A 16,812-nucleotide genomic window follows, 5' to 3' on the forward strand; every position below is an offset into this window, starting at 1 on the left:
CTTTGAAATGACACAGTGTGAATTATTGTCACAAATATTCATTCAAAGTATCATAGGATTGCATTTGATTTACAAACAAAAGCAGAGGTTTGTGATTGTGTTGGTCTCTTTTTCTCTGTTATGTACTCTCTCCTTTTATTGTCTTTTCTGGGCTCAATCAGTTTTCCTCTCACTCTTTGCTTTGCCCTTCTATGCCACCTGTCGTTGTTGAGACTACTGCTGTGTGTATTTTGTCAGGTGTTGGATATTATTTATGACCTTGTCTTGTGTCCCGACTGTGAAACGCCTGATAAAACATCTATATCTGCCACAAATACATAATCTGTGGGCTCTCTTCTTCAGCTGCCTCTAAATCACTCTGTATGTGCAGTTTATATATATTTATAGACTCAGTGATATTTTCAGTTCTCCAAAGTGCCGCCTGTGTGACCCAAATGTTTAAGCAGGGAATCTTCACGGCCTCAATTTTAAGGGACATCCTGGGATGGAGGAGAAGATCTTGCTGAGTTCAGAGCGGAACTGTTTAGTGACTAAGGTGTAGATGAGTGGATCCACTGCGGCCTGCATGCAGGTCAGCACCATCGCTGAAGTCTCCAGCTCCATCAGCAACTGTGGTAAAACAGGAGAGATAAATAAAATGCTATTACAGAGAATACCAGTCCAAAGTGCTTCTGCAGGACATCTACGCTACCTACCATGATCTTTATTTATTTTAATGAATTGTGATCTGTTTATTACATAGTTTGATCCGTCAATCATGGAGTTTAAAGAGTAGCATCAGTAAACTGTTAAGACTGACCCATCATAACTACCAAGAAGTCAAGGGGATATTTGTTTTGTCAGAATTGATAATTATTGATCATTTACTACTTCTACTTGTAAAATTATGGTTAGAATGTTGACTTTTTCTTGATATCTTTTTATGTTTAGTTTCGTTGCAATTGAAACATTTTCAGGCTGGTATTTCAAATGTAATTGTTTTGACGAATGTTTCTGGTCTTTCTGCGTTTGATTTAAACGGGGTTTTGAAACTTGCAAATTGAGAGAATTTATTGCTGAGATATCTGATCGAACTTTTACTTGTCTTCTGTCCTTCAGTCTCAGTTGTTTCATGCCTGTGCTGCAATAGTAGTTGAGGGGGGGAAACGTGCAACTCACTTTGTCCTTGTCCTGCCACGAAATGACGTTCATCAGCAAAACAACCACCATCGGCACCCAGAAAAGCGTGAACGCAATGATTATGTACCCGAAACGTTTCGCCAGTTTCCCTTCCATCTGTTTCTTCCCTCGCTCCCTGGCTCCTGGTTTGAGGAGACACACTGCGCCCACAATGTCCGGATGTCTCTCTGGGGCACCCCCCGTGGACGAGCCCGCACAGGGACCGCTGGCTTCTGCCACCAAGAGCACGGTCCGCCGGGGAGGCATCCGGGAGCCGGAGCCCACCGCGGCCAGGGACTTGAAGGAGGCGAGCGGAGCTGTCCGCGGTGCTGAAGCCGGGACACTCAGCCAGCCCCACGCGTGCTCAGACACTGTGGGCCTCAGCTGGACTCCACGGCTGAAAACTTTCTTTCGATGCTTCCTTACAACTTTTAATATCCGCACGTAGTGGATAACGATCACAGTCAGAGATAGAACCCAAACTGGAACTAGGACATATGGTCCAAATGGATCCCTGTATTGAAGACGCTCGTCCCAGTGAGCGGAAACGTGTGGACGGCACAGCATGTAAAAAATCGCTTTTTTGCACAGAGTCAACGAGATGACAGCGAGGATAAGGCCGCATGCCCAGATGGACAGGATCCACACGCGGACCCTCGCTCTCCTCCCTTCTGTTTGGAAAGGAAACGCGATGGCTTGGAAGCGCTCCACGCTGATGCTGACCAGCGTGAGCAGCTGGACGCAGCTGCACAGCGCGTAAGTGAACTGCTGCAGGGTGCACACAGACACGGACACCTGGCTGTCCTTCCCGAATCGCAGGAAAGAGAAGAGCAGCAGCGGCGTGTCCACGGAGCACTTCAGCAGGTCGCTGGCGGCCAAGCTGACCAGCAGTGCGTTGTTGCACGTCTGCAGGCTCTTTGTCCTGAAAACAACCCAACAAACCCACAAGTTCCCTGGTAACCCCAAGACTAGTGTCAGCGTCAAGACTGTGCAGTTGAAGATGAAGAACACGGTGTCCACTATAGTTTCATAGCTCGACGTTGTTTCATTCAATGGAGTGTGTGCGTCCATGATTTCACCTTTGGTTTGTCGTGCAGCACAAATCCTCTCCAGATGTTTGTCCACAGCAGAACGCAGCAGCTGAGGATAAAACCCGCACCATGGTGATTCTACTTTGAAGCATGATGAGCTATAAATGGTTATATTGGGGGGGGTGTAGGGGGAGCTAATCTGGGCCCCTAGTATTTAAACTAATTTATTCAAGGGTGTGTTTGCCTTTGTGTGGAGCAGCACTGATTGGGTGAACGCTCGTAGCTGCTTGATTAGTCTGTAATCAGGAGAATGTGGAGCTGTCTGACCTTGCTGTACCCTGCTGAAGAGGTTGCGTAAAGTAAATTGCACAGTTTGGCTCCCCTCCTCTTCAGCTTTGTCTCTCAACAACGGGTTAGACAAACTGACAGTACAATAAGAAGAAAATACATGTTCACATTATGTATCAATAAAGCACATTAACGTATATAACACCATTCCAGATGTTCCAAATAGGTCTTTTATTAGAAAACTAGTTGGAGGAAAATAAACAGAACATCGTAGGAATTCATTCAAGTGCAACATAATAGACCCGAAGTGCTCACTCTTATTTTTTTCTTTAAAGAGAATTCAGACAGTGTGATTGTACATAAAAGAGTACAGATGAGTCAGTGCTTCAGGAGTTCTTCCATGTAGACGGCATTCATACGATAAGCTGCCATCCAGTTGTGGGCCATGCTGTAGTAGCTTGTGTAACCTTGGTCCTGAAAAGGAGACATGGAGGAGTAGTAGTCGTTCCAGGCTCTGTAGCAGGTTCTCCAGTATTCATCAGCACTCTCTTCCACTTCTTCATCAGCATCACGCTCTTCGTCATCTCTTTCTCTCTTTCGCTCTCTGTTCAAATCCCCTGCAACGTGTTTGCTCCTTTTCTCCATCTTTCTTGATGCGTTTGTGCCACCACCTGATGGAGGTGTCTGATTGGGTCTCCTGTTGGATTTAACAGCCGCTACATGTTTATAGTTCTCAGAGGAGTGAGAAAAAGCTCTCCCGGTTGGTGCATAGGTTGTCTGGTTGTACACTTCCGGTGCAGAGGACGTACAAACTTCAGTTTCTGTTGCTTCGACCTTGGGTTTGAATGCAGGGGGTGTCTTCTCGGCATCCGTTTGCCGTTTTGATAGCGCGCTCTTTTCATCTTTCGTGGCATTTTTTATCTCATCATCAGGATCCGACTGTAAGTTGGATTTTCTCTGTGTTCGCTTCGGCTTGAAACTTTGAGCTTCGTCATCATGAAGCATGACAGACTCTCTGTGGCCGCTCTGATTGTCTACGCCGCCATCCTCTTGACCTCTGAAATCCCTGATGACCTCCACTGATCTACCCAACCCCTTAGTGATGAAGTTCTCAAAGTCCCGCTCGGCCTCCTCTAAGGTCATAAACCTCGACCTGCAAGTCTTGAATGAGCTGAGGGGAGGGATCTTTGGTAGAGCGTCTTGCAGCTCTTTTCGAGTCGGCGCTGCAGATACTTTTCTGGGATTCCCTTCACCAAGTGCTTCCAGCCTGGGTGCAGGATTGGTCTTCTCTGGCCTCCTTTGGATGCTGTGCTCTTGTTCTTGATTTGTGACCACCTTGGCACGCTTCTTCTTCTCTGTCCTGGAGGACAGCTGGGATAAAGCGCCTGGAGTGGAAGCCTTGGTGCAGACGTCCCAGTCGCAAGGCTCATCCATCAAACCGGGCTCTAAGACGGCTAAAAACACAGAAACAGATGAGAGGGAAAAGTTAAGCATAGTAACATTTGTAAAGGCTTTTTTAAGGGCACATCCGGCATGATACTCACAGGGCAACACGGACAAACTCAGGCCACACTTTTGAGCGATGGCCATCATCTTGTTTTCCTCCTCGCCATGGCAACAGTAGGTCACCGCAAGCCCCTGAGTGCCTGCAAACATCAAGTAATGCTGATGAGAACACATTCGAATGACACAAATGCAGTGAGGCAGTGAGTTGTGTGTCAAGGGAAGCACGAAGAGAGTGTGTGCAAGCTATGAACATTTACATTCTGTGTGTGAGATACAGCACAAGGTCCAGATAGTTAAATGCAGAATTAGGAACTGATTGACCTTCTCAACAGGTCAAACCTGGTGCCTGCACGACGAAGCAGGATTTTTGGTCATTGAGGTAACTTCAGTGTTGAATCTGTGTTCGAATGTGGTAAGAAGCGTGCTTTCTAAGGGGTGGATCACCGTGGCAACATCTGCTAAACACCTAATCTGCTCAGGAACAAATTGTTTGGGACCTACTGACCAATCGGATCTCTTGATCCCAGAGGTCAGTGAGCTGAGCGTAAGAGGGGAGACAACAGACACTAATCAAAGCACTGAAGGCTTCCTCTTCTTTTTTTACATTTAAGATTTAAAAATAATCCTTTACTGCTCTGAATACTGTCGAAGCTGCAGCTGTAACACTACATCTTAAAACAGTCACACATGCTGCATAAGAGGAAATTATTCGTTTAAGGAAATAAACAGGAGTTATAATACTCTAATGTATTCCACTAAATATGATTAAGTGATATCATAATCCTACATTTGGAATTGCACACTCAGTGATTGTTTTTTTTGTGCCAGTTCTTACAGCATTTGTGTCGATTTTTAGTGTGTACATCAGCCTGTGTGTTTTACCTCTTCATGTTTTTCTCCCCTTTAATGTGAAACATGCTCTTAGAAACTCTGAGTTTCCTTATCAGGTTGATAAACGTCTCAGTGTGATCTCCTTTGTCGTGGTTACTGCAGCCATATAGCTGAAAGATATGTGTGTTGAGCTTGCTTCATAGCACAGGCCTCTGCTTGTACTTCAGAGGCTTGAACATTGATATACAAATATTATATCAGCATGAGAGGAACTCTTTCTAAATGTTCTGCAACAATGTACATTAACAAATGCTAGTGGGTGAAAAATGTTTTTTTTTTAAAATGTTAACAAAATATATGTTTCAGAGTTATATTTTGAAGTAAGTTGGAGGTTTTGACTCCATTTATTGTGCAAGAGTGCACAATTAAATGTTTCCCAAACAGAAGAAAGACCCTGCAACTACTATGCAAAGTCTCCAGGTTCCTTTTCATCCTCACAAGGCCATCAACCGTTCCCCAAAGCAGGTAAATGCTGCACATCACACTTCAATCACCACTGTTTGAATCAGCTACAACCATGACCGTGTATTTGAGACTAACCGAAACGGCCGGCTCGCCCGATTCGGTGCATGTAGGTCTCCCAGTCCTGCGGCACATCCAGGTTGATCACCAAGTTGACTTTGTCCGCGTCTATACCTCTGGAAGTCTGACAGTACAGAGAAACAGGATTAAAGAAGCTGATCATCAAACACATGCCTAGAGAAACATTTAAAAAAGAGTGCTGGACATGCAGAGGACGCGTGTCTCTCACCAGGTCAGTGGAGATGAGCACCCTGCACTGGTACTGCTTCAGTTTGGACATCGCCTCAAGTCTCTGGTCCTGACTCAGACCACCTGTGCAGGTCATCAAACACGGTTACATCTCAATCACAGAAACTTTTCATCAAAGATCATTTGGAATCGACTATATTTTCTAAAGTTACTTAAGCTACTTCATAAATATCATTAGTATAATTTCTGTTTCCTAAAGGCTCCCTCACCTGAGATACAAACAGCAGGTAAGCCTTTGGAGGACAGGATGTCTGCCAGGTGCTGAGCCCTGTGGGAGAAAAACTATTTTTCAGAGGAACATTTTCAAAATTTCAGATCTAATGAATGTTTACTATAATTTAAAAAAAAAAAATGAATGCCAGTAGCCACAGCTTCCTTTTAAAAGATTGTGAAATTAAGTGCACAAACGACCATTACAGTAAACATTTAAACCATGCATCACCTTGTGTGTAGGTTGGAGAACACCAGAGCCTGGTTAAATGGGATTTTACTGAAAAGTTCCAGCAGGTGCTGCACCTTCTCCTCGAACACCTTGTGAGGTAAAGGATGGGACTGTACCAGCTTGTAGTACTGCTTCAGACCTGGCAGGGGGCATACAAGGGCATCATACATCATGAGGGGTGAGGGGGCAGCATAACTTGATATTTCAGAGGGAATTGGACAGAGTGACTATATACTGTATGTGGACGTCAGGGTTGTTAGTTTTTCAAAGTCGGTGGAAGACATTCTTTTGCCAATATTTGGTTCACAGATAGAAGTCAGCTTAAACTACAAAGAATGAACTCCTATTCACAGAAGACTTCTTTAAATCTTCAAGGAAATAATAACTCTAGGAAACCTTTTTTCTTCAATGCTGTCTTTTTTTTTTATGTCCCTCTCTGTTCAGCAGGACAGAGGTTATTGTTGATACTGTATGGTTTCATTTGTAGAGCAAACATTGAGTATCTGATGGATCAAATCAGATTTATTCTATAAAAGTGATGCTTTAATTCCCTTTTAATTAAATATTTCTGCTTCACTTATAGGTACAGTGAACCCTAACCCAAATGCATCAGGATTTTACCTTTTAGACCCATGTCACTGGGATTGAGTCGAACGAACGTGGGCTCGTTCATGTAACGGGTTAGGTGCGCTGCAAGGGATTCTGGGTAGGTGGCAGAAAGGGCGAGCATCTGTTTGTTTGTAGGCAGAGAGGAGAAGATCCAGCTGTGGAGACGGAGCAAATACGGTCGATGAATTCTTGTTTCAGTGATTTTGATAGGACTGTAATATTAAATAAATCCATGAGTCAAACAAACTGGTACATGTGACTTATAGAGATGAGAACGATCAGGGATCTCACTTTATCTGTTCCTGGAAGCTGCCCTCCTCCAGCAGCTTGTCGGCCTCATCCAGAACAAACAGCCGGATGCTGGCGGTGGACAACATGCCCAGCTCGATAAGCTGCTTAATACGACCTATGAACACAAGCAGGAGCGTCGCTATAAAGACACAAAAGGAAAACAGCACAATGGTTCCAGAAACAGGTGATGCCTCTTACCCGGTGAGCCCACAGCTATATGGCACTTCTTCAGGTGGAGTTTATCTTGGCCTACAGGCCGGCCTCCGATGAAAACGTGGCACTCCAGGCCCTCCATGGCGCAGCCTATAGCCATCACTACGGAGTGGATCTGCACTGCTATCTCACGTGTAGGAGCCAGAACCAGAACCTAATGGTGAATGTGAATAACCACTTACTTTTGATTGGTAGAGAATTAAAGATAGGCAGGTTCTGAAGGGTTTCTAATCATTAAGACCCCACACATAATAAGATTAGAGTGCACTAGAATGCAGTCAGTCCATCAGTAAGACCAGCCTGCCTCTGCTTTTTCAATCTGAATCCTCTTTCTTCACAATTTTGACATTAAGGCAGTTTAACCTTTACAGACAAAGTCCCTCAAAGCCAAATATATTATCCTCTCATGGTCAACTTCAAAATAAAAGTTCTGGATTACAACAAACTCTTTTTTTTAATCATCTGAAGATGCCTGGGGAGACTGATGACTTTGCTTTTTAAACACATGAATCACTTTGATTAATTGTCTCCCTTTTCCCACTCGTGCCATGTAAATCTCCTCACCTGAGTTGCAGGATTCTCCAGCACCAGAGAGTCCAGAGCGATGGTGCAGAACACACAGGTCTTTCCCGTGCCAGACTTGGCCTGAACTATCAAATCTGAAACAGCAGACGGACAACGTGAGTCAGCACAGTTCATCAAAAATGAATCCAAATCCACAATTTGAGCTTCCACAATAACTTCGCCTGGGTCAAATAATGCTGCCTCGTAGCCAGAAGGACCATTCTGCTGGCTCACACCATGTTCCTGTGGAGTTCACTTCAAGTGCACTGTGATGATAAAACTGCTCAGTGCTTCACATTCTTTTCATTACAGCAGCATCTCGCAAAACTACATTTTAGATGATTTATAGAGAGACATTTTCTGACACATAAGTAGGAAATTGAATGATAAAACTATTTTAATAGTGAAGATTTAGCTAAATGGGAGCTCAGTTCAAGAAGGAAGAAGGACTTTTAGGAATGACACATTTAGGGGAAGTCTAAAACAACCTACAGGTCATGCACCACATAATAATAATTAGTGTAAGTGTATATTTTATGTGTTTCTGGTCATGCCATCTTATTTTAAACGTGCAATTTTAACTTGTTGTGTAGACATTGATGTTACTTTGCAGCAGCCTACTTTGACTCTCTACTTGAACTTACTGCGTTCAGCCTACAGAATTAAAAGAGTCAATAGTATTTCCCGCTGCTTAACAAAATACAATGATATAAAAGACACCAAGAAGACTGTTTAGTGAAAGATGTGGAGGAGACGACACACGGTGTAATGTACCCACCGAGTCCGCAGCGGCCCAGCGGGATCGCCTTGAGCTGGATCGGAGAAGGTTTCTGGAAACCCGAGGAGGAAAGTCCGTCCAGCACGGCCCGAGAGAGCAGCAGAGAGCTGAAGTCGATTCCCTCCGACAAAAGCACATCGTCGGTCCGCTTTCGCGTTTCGATGTCATGCGCTGCTTTCCTCCAGGAGGCCGCCATGTTGAATGGACTGTTTACCGCCGGTGAGCAAACGGTACTGGTTTTTTATGCGTGCTGGTGCTGCAGCTGCAGCTCACACCGCCCTCTGGTGGCCAGGAGGAGAACTGACCTGACCATACTGGCCTGATTAACAGATGAATCACTTATAGCTGTTCTATAAAGCATTTGTAAATGATCTAAAAAAACATTGATAAAGTTAAAAAGTAATAACCCTAAAAACCAACATGGACATTTTCAGCAAGTTAAAAATCAAATACATCGAGGCAAAACTGGGACTGTTTTTTTTATTTACAATTAAGGCTTCAGTTAGCCTAAATAAGGAAACATAAATAATGAGTTATTATGTAGCCTGAGTAAAAAGCTTCTCCTCTTAATAATTTAATCAGCCTTGCTCTTCAGATTATGGGATCAGTTTGACATAAAAGTAATCTAATTAATTGAGTTTATCCTTTTTTAGCAAATATAGACCTAAATTACACGTGTAGAATTTATATTTACAAATCTTTTAAAGATGCTCTTGGGACTGAACATTTCTGTTATTTAGAGTTGAAGATTATGAGGAAAATCTAGCCAATATTTGGCTGACTGACATATGTTAGCTTAACAAAAAGCCAGTCTCCATGTGCTTTATATTTCATTTCATACAAAGATAGGTGATATCAACATGCTTTATTGGTCCATCGATGCATTTAACCCAGATCCTAAATACCATATTGTGTGACTGAATCCCTGTTTCATTAGAAAGAGCAGCTGTAAATCCAGCAATCATGGAAAGTGCAGTCTTACAGGATATTAGGCAGACTTACTTTCATCACAATCCGGATCTGTGGATTTGGTTTTCAAGAATTAAATGTCATGGTTTAGAGCCCCTCTCCTCCTCTGACTGGGCTTATTAAGAGGGTCTTGCCTCCCTTTCTCTTGCTTCCAGCTGCACCAGAGAAGCAAACATGGTGCAAATGTAGAAAGACCACATTGGTTGTCCATATTCCTGCCTTTCTCACATTCGCTTTTGTGTGAAGCAGTCGTTTTTCTTTGTAGGCGTTGGGACTTGGATTGGATTTGTTTACAGCTCATACATGGACTGGTGACACTTTCTTTTCACACCAGGAAGCAGTCACATCAATCACGTAATCTACAGTGAGAGAAAAATGGAGCACCTAGTCCAACATGGAAGCTCCTCAGCGTTTCACAACTCAGTCAACACAGAGCTCCTCTCTCAGACTGGCTACACAACACTGGCCGTCATCATGGGTGTGTTCTCCGGGGCCGGGATCATCCTCAACGTTCTGGTGATCGTGGTGACACTGAGGCACAGACAGCTGAGACAGCCGCTGAGCTATGCTCTGGTTAACCTGGCCATATGTGACCTGGGCTCTGCTCTGTTTGGAGGCATCCCCACCACAATAACCAGTGCCATGGGCTACTTCAGCCTGGGACGTGTGGGCTGCACCTTAGAGGGCTTTGCTGTGGCCTTTTTTGGTAAGTCAGCAAACATTCATCAATCTTTTTTTTTTTTCCCAACAGAAGAGTTTGCATGTTAAAATTTAACTCACAGTTTTTTTATAATTTAATTTGTAAAAAAAAAAGAAGAAGTCTTCAAATACCTCATCAAATAGCTCATAAAAATCCTCATGTATGAGTAAAAAGGTGTTTTTTTTTCTCAAATAAATACTTCAATCAAATGTTAGAGCACTAGCTCTGCAGTGCTAAATGGTCACTCTACACTATACATGATAGTGTTGATGCATACATGGAACATTGTATAGCTGCTACTATTATTGGGATGTTGTGGATATTTAGGATGCTTTTGATACTGATTAGAACTCTCAAAAACAGCCGTCGATGCAGTTGTTGATGAAGATGGATTCACTTTAATTACTTAAAAATGAAAAGTGCACTGCCTGTCAGCATCTGTGTCCAGTCGCACTTAAAGCCGATTGTTTGCACGTTGTTTCCTCTTCTCTCAATCCTTGCTTGTGTAGTACTTACTCTCTGATATTCGTCACTTTGGATAAAAAGCATCTGCTAAATGAATTGTAGAATTGTATAAGGCCCCGCCAAAGGGCCACAAGACACAATATTGAATGAGTTGGGAGTTGGAGAGGATGGATGCGTATTGGAGTTGAAAAGAAAAAGACAAGAAGTTAAGCTGCACAGCTCTGATCATTTGTATGAAATCATCCCTCACTTTTGCCTTTTGAAATACATATAGTGCAGCAGTGCTCAGGGGAAAAAACAAAAGTAACCAAATAAACCCATCAAGGTATATTTGGATAGAATCCCAAAGTCACATCGGAAAGTCAACAAAGGATGCAGACTAGAAATAGACATTTTGTAAGGTTTAACACACTAAAAAAATGTGGAAATAAAATCTTTGATAATGTTTCATAAGCTCATCAGTGTTTTGGATGTAAAATATTAATGGCTCATGTATGGGAAATAGTTTTCAGACTTTTGTATTACTCAAACTAACAGTAATAAAAGCACCACTATTTCAATCTCAAATGTAAAATGTATTAATTTGTGAAAGTGGAAATACTAATAAATGTATTCATATACATTAAGTTAAAGTACTTTGCTTCTTTCTACCTCTGTATTTAAATCGTGTTTATTAGGCAAAGCTCCAAACCGGACTATTTTTTCCACTGAAACCCTCCCTCTTTTCTGTTAGGTATAGCAAGCCTGTGTACAATTGGAGTCATTTCTGTTGAACGCTACCTAGTGGTATGTTACCCCATGGGTGCTGTCCTGTTCCAGACCAGGTAGAGTAGTGACGACCAACATATCGCTCAAAGAACACAAGACAATGATTCCTCCTCCTTCCTGTGACGTACCCTCTGTGCCATCTCTCCTCAGACATGCTGTTGCAGGAGTGGTTCTGTCCTGGGTGTGGTCGTTTGTGTGGAACACCCCGCCATTGTTCGGTTGGGGAAGTTATGAGCTGGAGGGGGTGCAGACCTCCTGCGCCCCCAACTGGTACAGCCGGGATGTGGGGAACATGTCTTACATCGTCTTGTACTTCTTCCTCTGCTTTGTGATTCCATTCTCCATCATCATGGTGTCCTACTCCCGACTCCTGTGGACCCTCCGTCAGGTGAGCAAAGGCTATGTTGGCGGAGATGCTCAAAGATAAAGATGTTGCCGACTCTATCTTGACAATGAGCTCTTTTCGCTTGTATTTTGGTTATGTAGGTGACTAAGCTGCAGGTTTCTGAGGCAGGCAGCACACATCGAGTGGAGACGCAGGTTGCACGTATGGTGGTGGTGATGGTGTTGGCCTTCCTGTTTACCTGGCTGCCATACGCTGCCATGGCCCTCGCTATCATCCTGGACTCCAGTCTGTACATCGACCCTGTTATAGCTACCATACCTGTTTACTTGGCTAAAAGCAGCACTTTCTACAACCCCATCATATACATCTTCATGAACAGACAGGTAAAACTAGCAGCTCGCACTTTTATATTTACAAACGCAGGAAAAAGAAAAAAAAGATTTTCACACTTACTTCACTTTGTCTTTGTATTTGACTACACTATTTGTTTGGTCCTGTCAGTTTCGAGGATACGCTGTCCACACTGTCCTGTGTGGATGGAACCCATGGGCCTCAGAGCCACAAATTTCTGAGGGTGAGACCACGGTCGCTTCAATCAACAAGAGCCAAAGAGTCTCACATAGGGAATCTTTGAATGAATAAAAAAGACTTGCATGAGGGATCATAAACACAACTTTGTAGACACACTCAGGAGAATAGACTTCCACGGACTAGGTACGAGGCTGCAGAATTCCTCTATTATACAATAGCATTTTTAGTGTGATTATTGGTCATTGTCTTTTTTTGTCTTATTGTGAGGATTGTTAAGGTTGTGTCAAAGTTAGAGGGAGTAAAGATTCAAAGACAAGACAAGACAATCTGCTTTTCCTCATCTTTTAGCCAGGGGCTGTATCACTTGAGTAAAGATTCTTACTAATAACATTGTGATATCATAGTAAATAGCAAAAGGAGTGAAGAAATGTTAAAAAAACAAAAAAAAAAAAACAATGGGAATGTCTATATGTAAATGATGATGTGTTATAGCTATCTTGATAGGAACGATTTCAAAGGACATATGACAAGAAAAAAAATGAATTACATGATTTTTTTTATTATTTTTTTTCATCAGGTGTACACATCATCTTTGCTTCTGAAGGTCTGTTCTCAAACATGGTTCACAACCCCCCCCCCCCCCCACACACAAACAGACCTTTTGTCACCCATATATGACCGTTGTATGGCTTTCATTGATACAAATCAAATTCATCAGTGTGTTATACTCCTTTTCAACACAATACTTCACTCCAGCCTTTTGGATCCAGCATGTTAAACAGCAAGAAAAAAATAAAATAAAATAAAAACAACTGCCCTCGTTTTAGTCAAGTCTCACAGTTTGATCATTCACAGTCATTTCTCCCTCAATAAACAAACACAAATGCATACTCATCCTATTACCTTGGCTTTTTTTTAAATTGATTACAGAAATATTGCTATGACTTTCATTAAAGAAGAGAAACGAGAAAAGAAAATCCAGAGTGTGAATAGCTGTATCAAACCTGTACACTTTTATATATACAGTGAGGGATCATCTATGTACATGCTACATACTGTACTGTCACACTCTGGGGTGGAGAAGGAGTCCTTCTGACAGGCAGAGACGAGGGATTACTTCACCCTTTCTGAATCCATTTCAGGCAAAGAAGTGATCCGAGGTCAGTGCCTGAGGAACAGAAAACTAACACAGACCGTCTTCATCATAGATACAGTACATGTGGACATGGTAACTGCTTGGTGTGGGAAACAGTTGTGTGCTTTTACAGCAGCTTGGAGGATGGACTTTGGTCCGGTTGTTTCTGGCAGCCTTGGAAAATAACAGCAGAGACATCAATGCTCCTGCTGTATTTTAGCGCCCAGTGAGACTTTACAGTTACAACTTCACTGTACAGCTGAAAGTCGAGTCAGATTTTTTCATATAAACTAGCTGTGATGTTTTTATTTATCTTATCTAAGGTACAGTCTCCAGACATACTGAGGAGCACATTATGGTTAATGTGTTGTAAAGTCCTGTTATAAGTTCTTGCCCCATGCACAATCTGAACCTTTTTCCCAGCTGCAGCTATTTCACAAACCATCTGACAACAGTTGTGTTCAATACACGAACATGCTTAAAGAGATGACACAGAGAGACATGGGTATGGTAGCCACTAATCAGCAATATGATGGTCGAATGAACCGAGAATGAACGACGATCAGGAAGACTGACAAGATGATGCTGAGGAATGACTATTCTTCTTCTTCACTTACACTTTAATACAGCTTTTCAAAGAGTTTTCACCCCGTGTGCGACACACTCTACTCTACAGGGGAGACAAACACAACCGGCTGTACCTCACAAACATCACAAGCAATAAGTCCTGAGCTCAAGGAATGTGCAACACGTCCCCAGCCAGTCACCAGTCGCTCCGCTGGGGGGGAACACGGTAAAGACTGAGAACAGCATCCTGGAATTATCTTTGCTTCTGGCAAGTACAAAGTATGATCATATATACAGATAATAATAAAAAAAAAAAAAATTGTAAAAATAAATGCGAGTGGAGTTGGGGGAGGGGAGGTTTGGGGTTTGTTGAATGATTCATGATCTTAAGAGGTATAAGCGGGTGCAAAAGAGGACATTTCAACATGGACAGCTTTACATTACAGAACAAATCAAGACAACTTCTGAGTCAAGGCAAGAGAGGAAGGGTGTCTAAGATAAGCAGGTGAGGATTTGTACACTTTCTTTACCTCTCTGTCCTCAAAGGTTATTTATCATGTGTACCAAAACATGAGCATCGAGAAGTTTTTTTTTTACAGCATGTGACAAATGTAATTATTGTTTACTAATCGTTTATGAGTGTTTTAATTACAGAAACCAATTCCATTATTGAAGGAGAACACTTCTGTCCTCCGGTTTGCTTTTTTTTTGGTTCACAAGTTTGATTCTTTTTTAATGTCCAGAGTGTGTGTCACATCCTTCTCTCCATGAGTGACTGATGAGGTAAAGTTATGACAGCCATCCTGACCTCTACCGGACAATAAGGTGCTAAAGTTTTATCTCTGTAAACTCCTTTGATCTACAAACGTTCAAGTGAAACATCGTTGTGTGTTCATGTGTGGGTATTAGAGAGAGAGAGAGAGAGAGAAAGAGAGAGAGAGAGAGAGAGAGAGAGAGAGAGAGAGAGAGATTGTGTGTTTGTGTGTGTCGTTTTAAAGATCATGTTGTTAAGGGCCACCAGGTCAGGCAAGGGTTTAGGGTTGAGGTGCAATATTCAGAGTTTGGATTCAGGCTGAGGCATGTAATGACAAAGCCGAGTTCTACTTCTCAGTCTCTTTATGTACAGCTAATTCAAAAAACAAAACAAAACAAAAAAGAAAGGCGCAGGACAAAGTGAAAGTTTGCTCTCTCTGTCGTGTCCACGTTTCACTCCTTCATTCCTCACAGCTCACACTTACAGCAAGTTCAGAAACAGCTGACGTCCTAAACACTGCCCTCTCCTGGATGGCGGCGGTAGTAGCAGCAAGGAGAGTCTGGTACTCTCCCACTTTTCTTCCAGCATCACGCACGTCTCAGTTTTATTTTTTTAATTTTCTGTCTTTCGAGTTGAGCTGAGCCTTAAGTCTTTGTAGTTGAGTGAGAATTCTTCAGCCGTTGTTCTGTGTGTGTTCTGTTTCAGTGTGTGTGAGTGCGAGTGTGTGTTTTCTTCAGCGTGTGTAAATGTGGCATTGTGTGTGTCCCTCCTTCAGTGTGTGTGTGGCGGGGTCAGTGAATGTATTTCTGACAGGGCAGCTCCATGTGTCACTGTCCTCCTCAGCTCAGCGCCCCCGCCAGCACTAAAACAACACACTCTGCCTCCTGCTCTTCCCCTGGGCTGAGAGAGAGAGAGAGAGAAAGAGAGAAAGAAAGAGAGAGCGATGTGAAAAAAGGGATGGATTGTCATTGAGCCACACAAACCAACCATCTGCAAAACAAACTTCATGCAAGCAACATAAAAAAATTTTAAACAATACGGCTTATCTCCTTCTCCATCGATAATTTGACATTTGGCATTAAATATCAGAAAATACAAAATAATGCCAATACAAATTTCTAAGAGCCCTTAATGGTGTAATTTATTGTTCTTATCTTCAAAATGTTATCTAAGTGAAATTTCAGACAAAAAGGATTTACTTGAGCGCATGAAACCTATAACTGTAAAAAAAAAAAAAAAAAATTAAGAAATGAATCTTAACTCAGATGTTTATTTTCTTCAGCTTTAGATATACAATCACCTGTCTGTTTAATGAGCATTAAGAAAGCTGATATAACCGCCTCCTCTCCTCTGGGATTTTAGATCCTGGTTTTAGGGATTTGCTCCCATTAGTTACAAGAGCATTAGTGAGGACTGATGCTGGGTGATCAAATCTGGCTTACAGTCTGTGTTCCAGTTCATCCTTAAAGTGACGGATGATGTTAAGCTCATGCTCAAAATTTAAAATGTGTGATTTTGACTCAGCGGAAGATAATAGCAGAAATATTTTACTTTGAATCTTTCTAAAAAAAAACATAAAAAACACAAGGTACTTATTAAATTCCTAATAATTTAAATAGACTAATAAATATTGGAGAAGATATGCAGTAAATAGAGAACATACACATTCTGAGCTGCATTTCGATTGTTCAAGAAATCATTGGTCAAAGTCAACATTTAAATCACAGCTGCTGTGAGGAACTTTCTGTTTGTGAAAGCTTTGGAGCCCCCCTGTGGACAAAGTGATCCTGTCCTGTAAACGTGTACTGTTCCCTTATGTTTCATGCTGCTGTCTTTTCACAGTCAAATATTTCACTCTCTGAGTCCTTGTGGAAAAGTTAAACAAAGGATGTTTCAGCAGCGTGCTGCTATAGCCATATAGCAGTGGTTCTCAACCGGTGGGTCAGGACCCAAAAGTGGGTCGCGGGGCCATTTTCAGCAGGTTACGATGTGTGCCTGGAAGAAAAATGCTGACAAGAAGTCTATAAAGGGCTTT

General features: G+C 42.3%; 5 protein-coding genes across 12 annotated transcripts in view; 2 read left to right on the forward strand and 3 right to left on the reverse strand.

Moving 5' to 3' along the window:
* LOC132989289 (potassium voltage-gated channel subfamily D member 3-like) overlaps positions 1–321 on the forward strand; it is a 102,477-nt gene extending 102,156 nt beyond the window's left edge. Inside the window, exon 8 of the mRNA XM_061056814.1 lies at positions 1–321. This exon is cut by the window's left edge and continues 3,220 nt beyond it. The gene's annotated coding sequence lies outside the window, so the exon portion shown is untranslated.
* LOC132989292 (5-hydroxytryptamine receptor 1-like) overlaps positions 1–2,556 on the reverse strand; it is a 2,561-nt gene extending 5 nt beyond the window's left edge. The window contains exons 1-2 of the mRNA XM_061056824.1: positions 1,159–2,556; positions 1–609 (exon numbers count right to left, since the gene is read on the reverse strand). The exon at positions 1–609 is cut by the window's left edge and continues 5 nt beyond it. Coding sequence (XP_060912807.1) covers positions 454–609; positions 1,159–2,229 — 1,227 coding nt within the window. The 5' untranslated portion in view covers positions 2,230–2,556 and the 3' untranslated portion in view covers positions 1–453. The remainder of the gene's footprint in view (positions 610–1,158) is intronic.
* Positions 2,557–2,684: 128 nt separating this feature from the next.
* ddx20 (DEAD (Asp-Glu-Ala-Asp) box polypeptide 20) lies at positions 2,685–8,779 on the reverse strand. The gene is made up of 11 exons (XM_061056812.1): positions 8,543–8,779; positions 7,765–7,859; positions 7,186–7,354; positions 6,988–7,102; positions 6,709–6,851; positions 6,088–6,226; positions 5,855–5,913; positions 5,626–5,708; positions 5,415–5,520; positions 4,022–4,123; positions 2,685–3,931 (listed from the first exon to the last, which is right to left on the reverse strand). The coding sequence occupies exons 1-11, from the start codon at positions 8,736–8,738 to the stop codon at positions 2,856–2,858; spliced, it is 2,283 nt and encodes a 760-aa protein (XP_060912795.1). The 5' UTR covers positions 8,739–8,779; the 3' UTR covers positions 2,685–2,855.
* Positions 8,780–9,427: 648 nt separating this feature from the next.
* Positions 9,428–13,133, forward strand: parapinopsina (parapinopsin a). The gene is made up of 5 exons (XM_061056826.1): positions 9,428–10,217; positions 11,410–11,500; positions 11,595–11,832; positions 11,931–12,173; positions 12,292–13,133. Exons 1-5 carry the CDS (start codon positions 9,887–9,889, stop codon positions 12,430–12,432), a joined length of 1,044 nt encoding a protein of 347 aa, XP_060912809.1. The 5' UTR covers positions 9,428–9,886; the 3' UTR covers positions 12,433–13,133.
* The window catches only part of LOC132989290 (cyclin-dependent kinase 17-like), a 41,771-nt gene continuing 37,819 nt past the window's right edge, over positions 12,861–16,812 (reverse strand). For all 8 annotated transcript variants that reach the window (XR_009675903.1, XM_061056817.1, XM_061056815.1 and 5 more), the window contains one exon: positions 12,861–15,677. Coding sequence is in view for 2 of the 8 variants with exons in the window: in XM_061056816.1 (XP_060912799.1) it covers positions 15,640–15,677 (38 nt within the window). In the remaining 6 variants the exon portion in view is untranslated. The remainder of the gene's footprint in view (positions 15,678–16,812) is intronic.

The sequence above is a fragment of the Labrus mixtus genome, chromosome 15 (assembly GCF_963584025.1).
Source record: "Labrus mixtus chromosome 15, fLabMix1.1, whole genome shotgun sequence".
Lineage (NCBI taxonomy): Eukaryota > Metazoa > Chordata > Actinopteri > Labriformes > Labridae > Labrus > Labrus mixtus.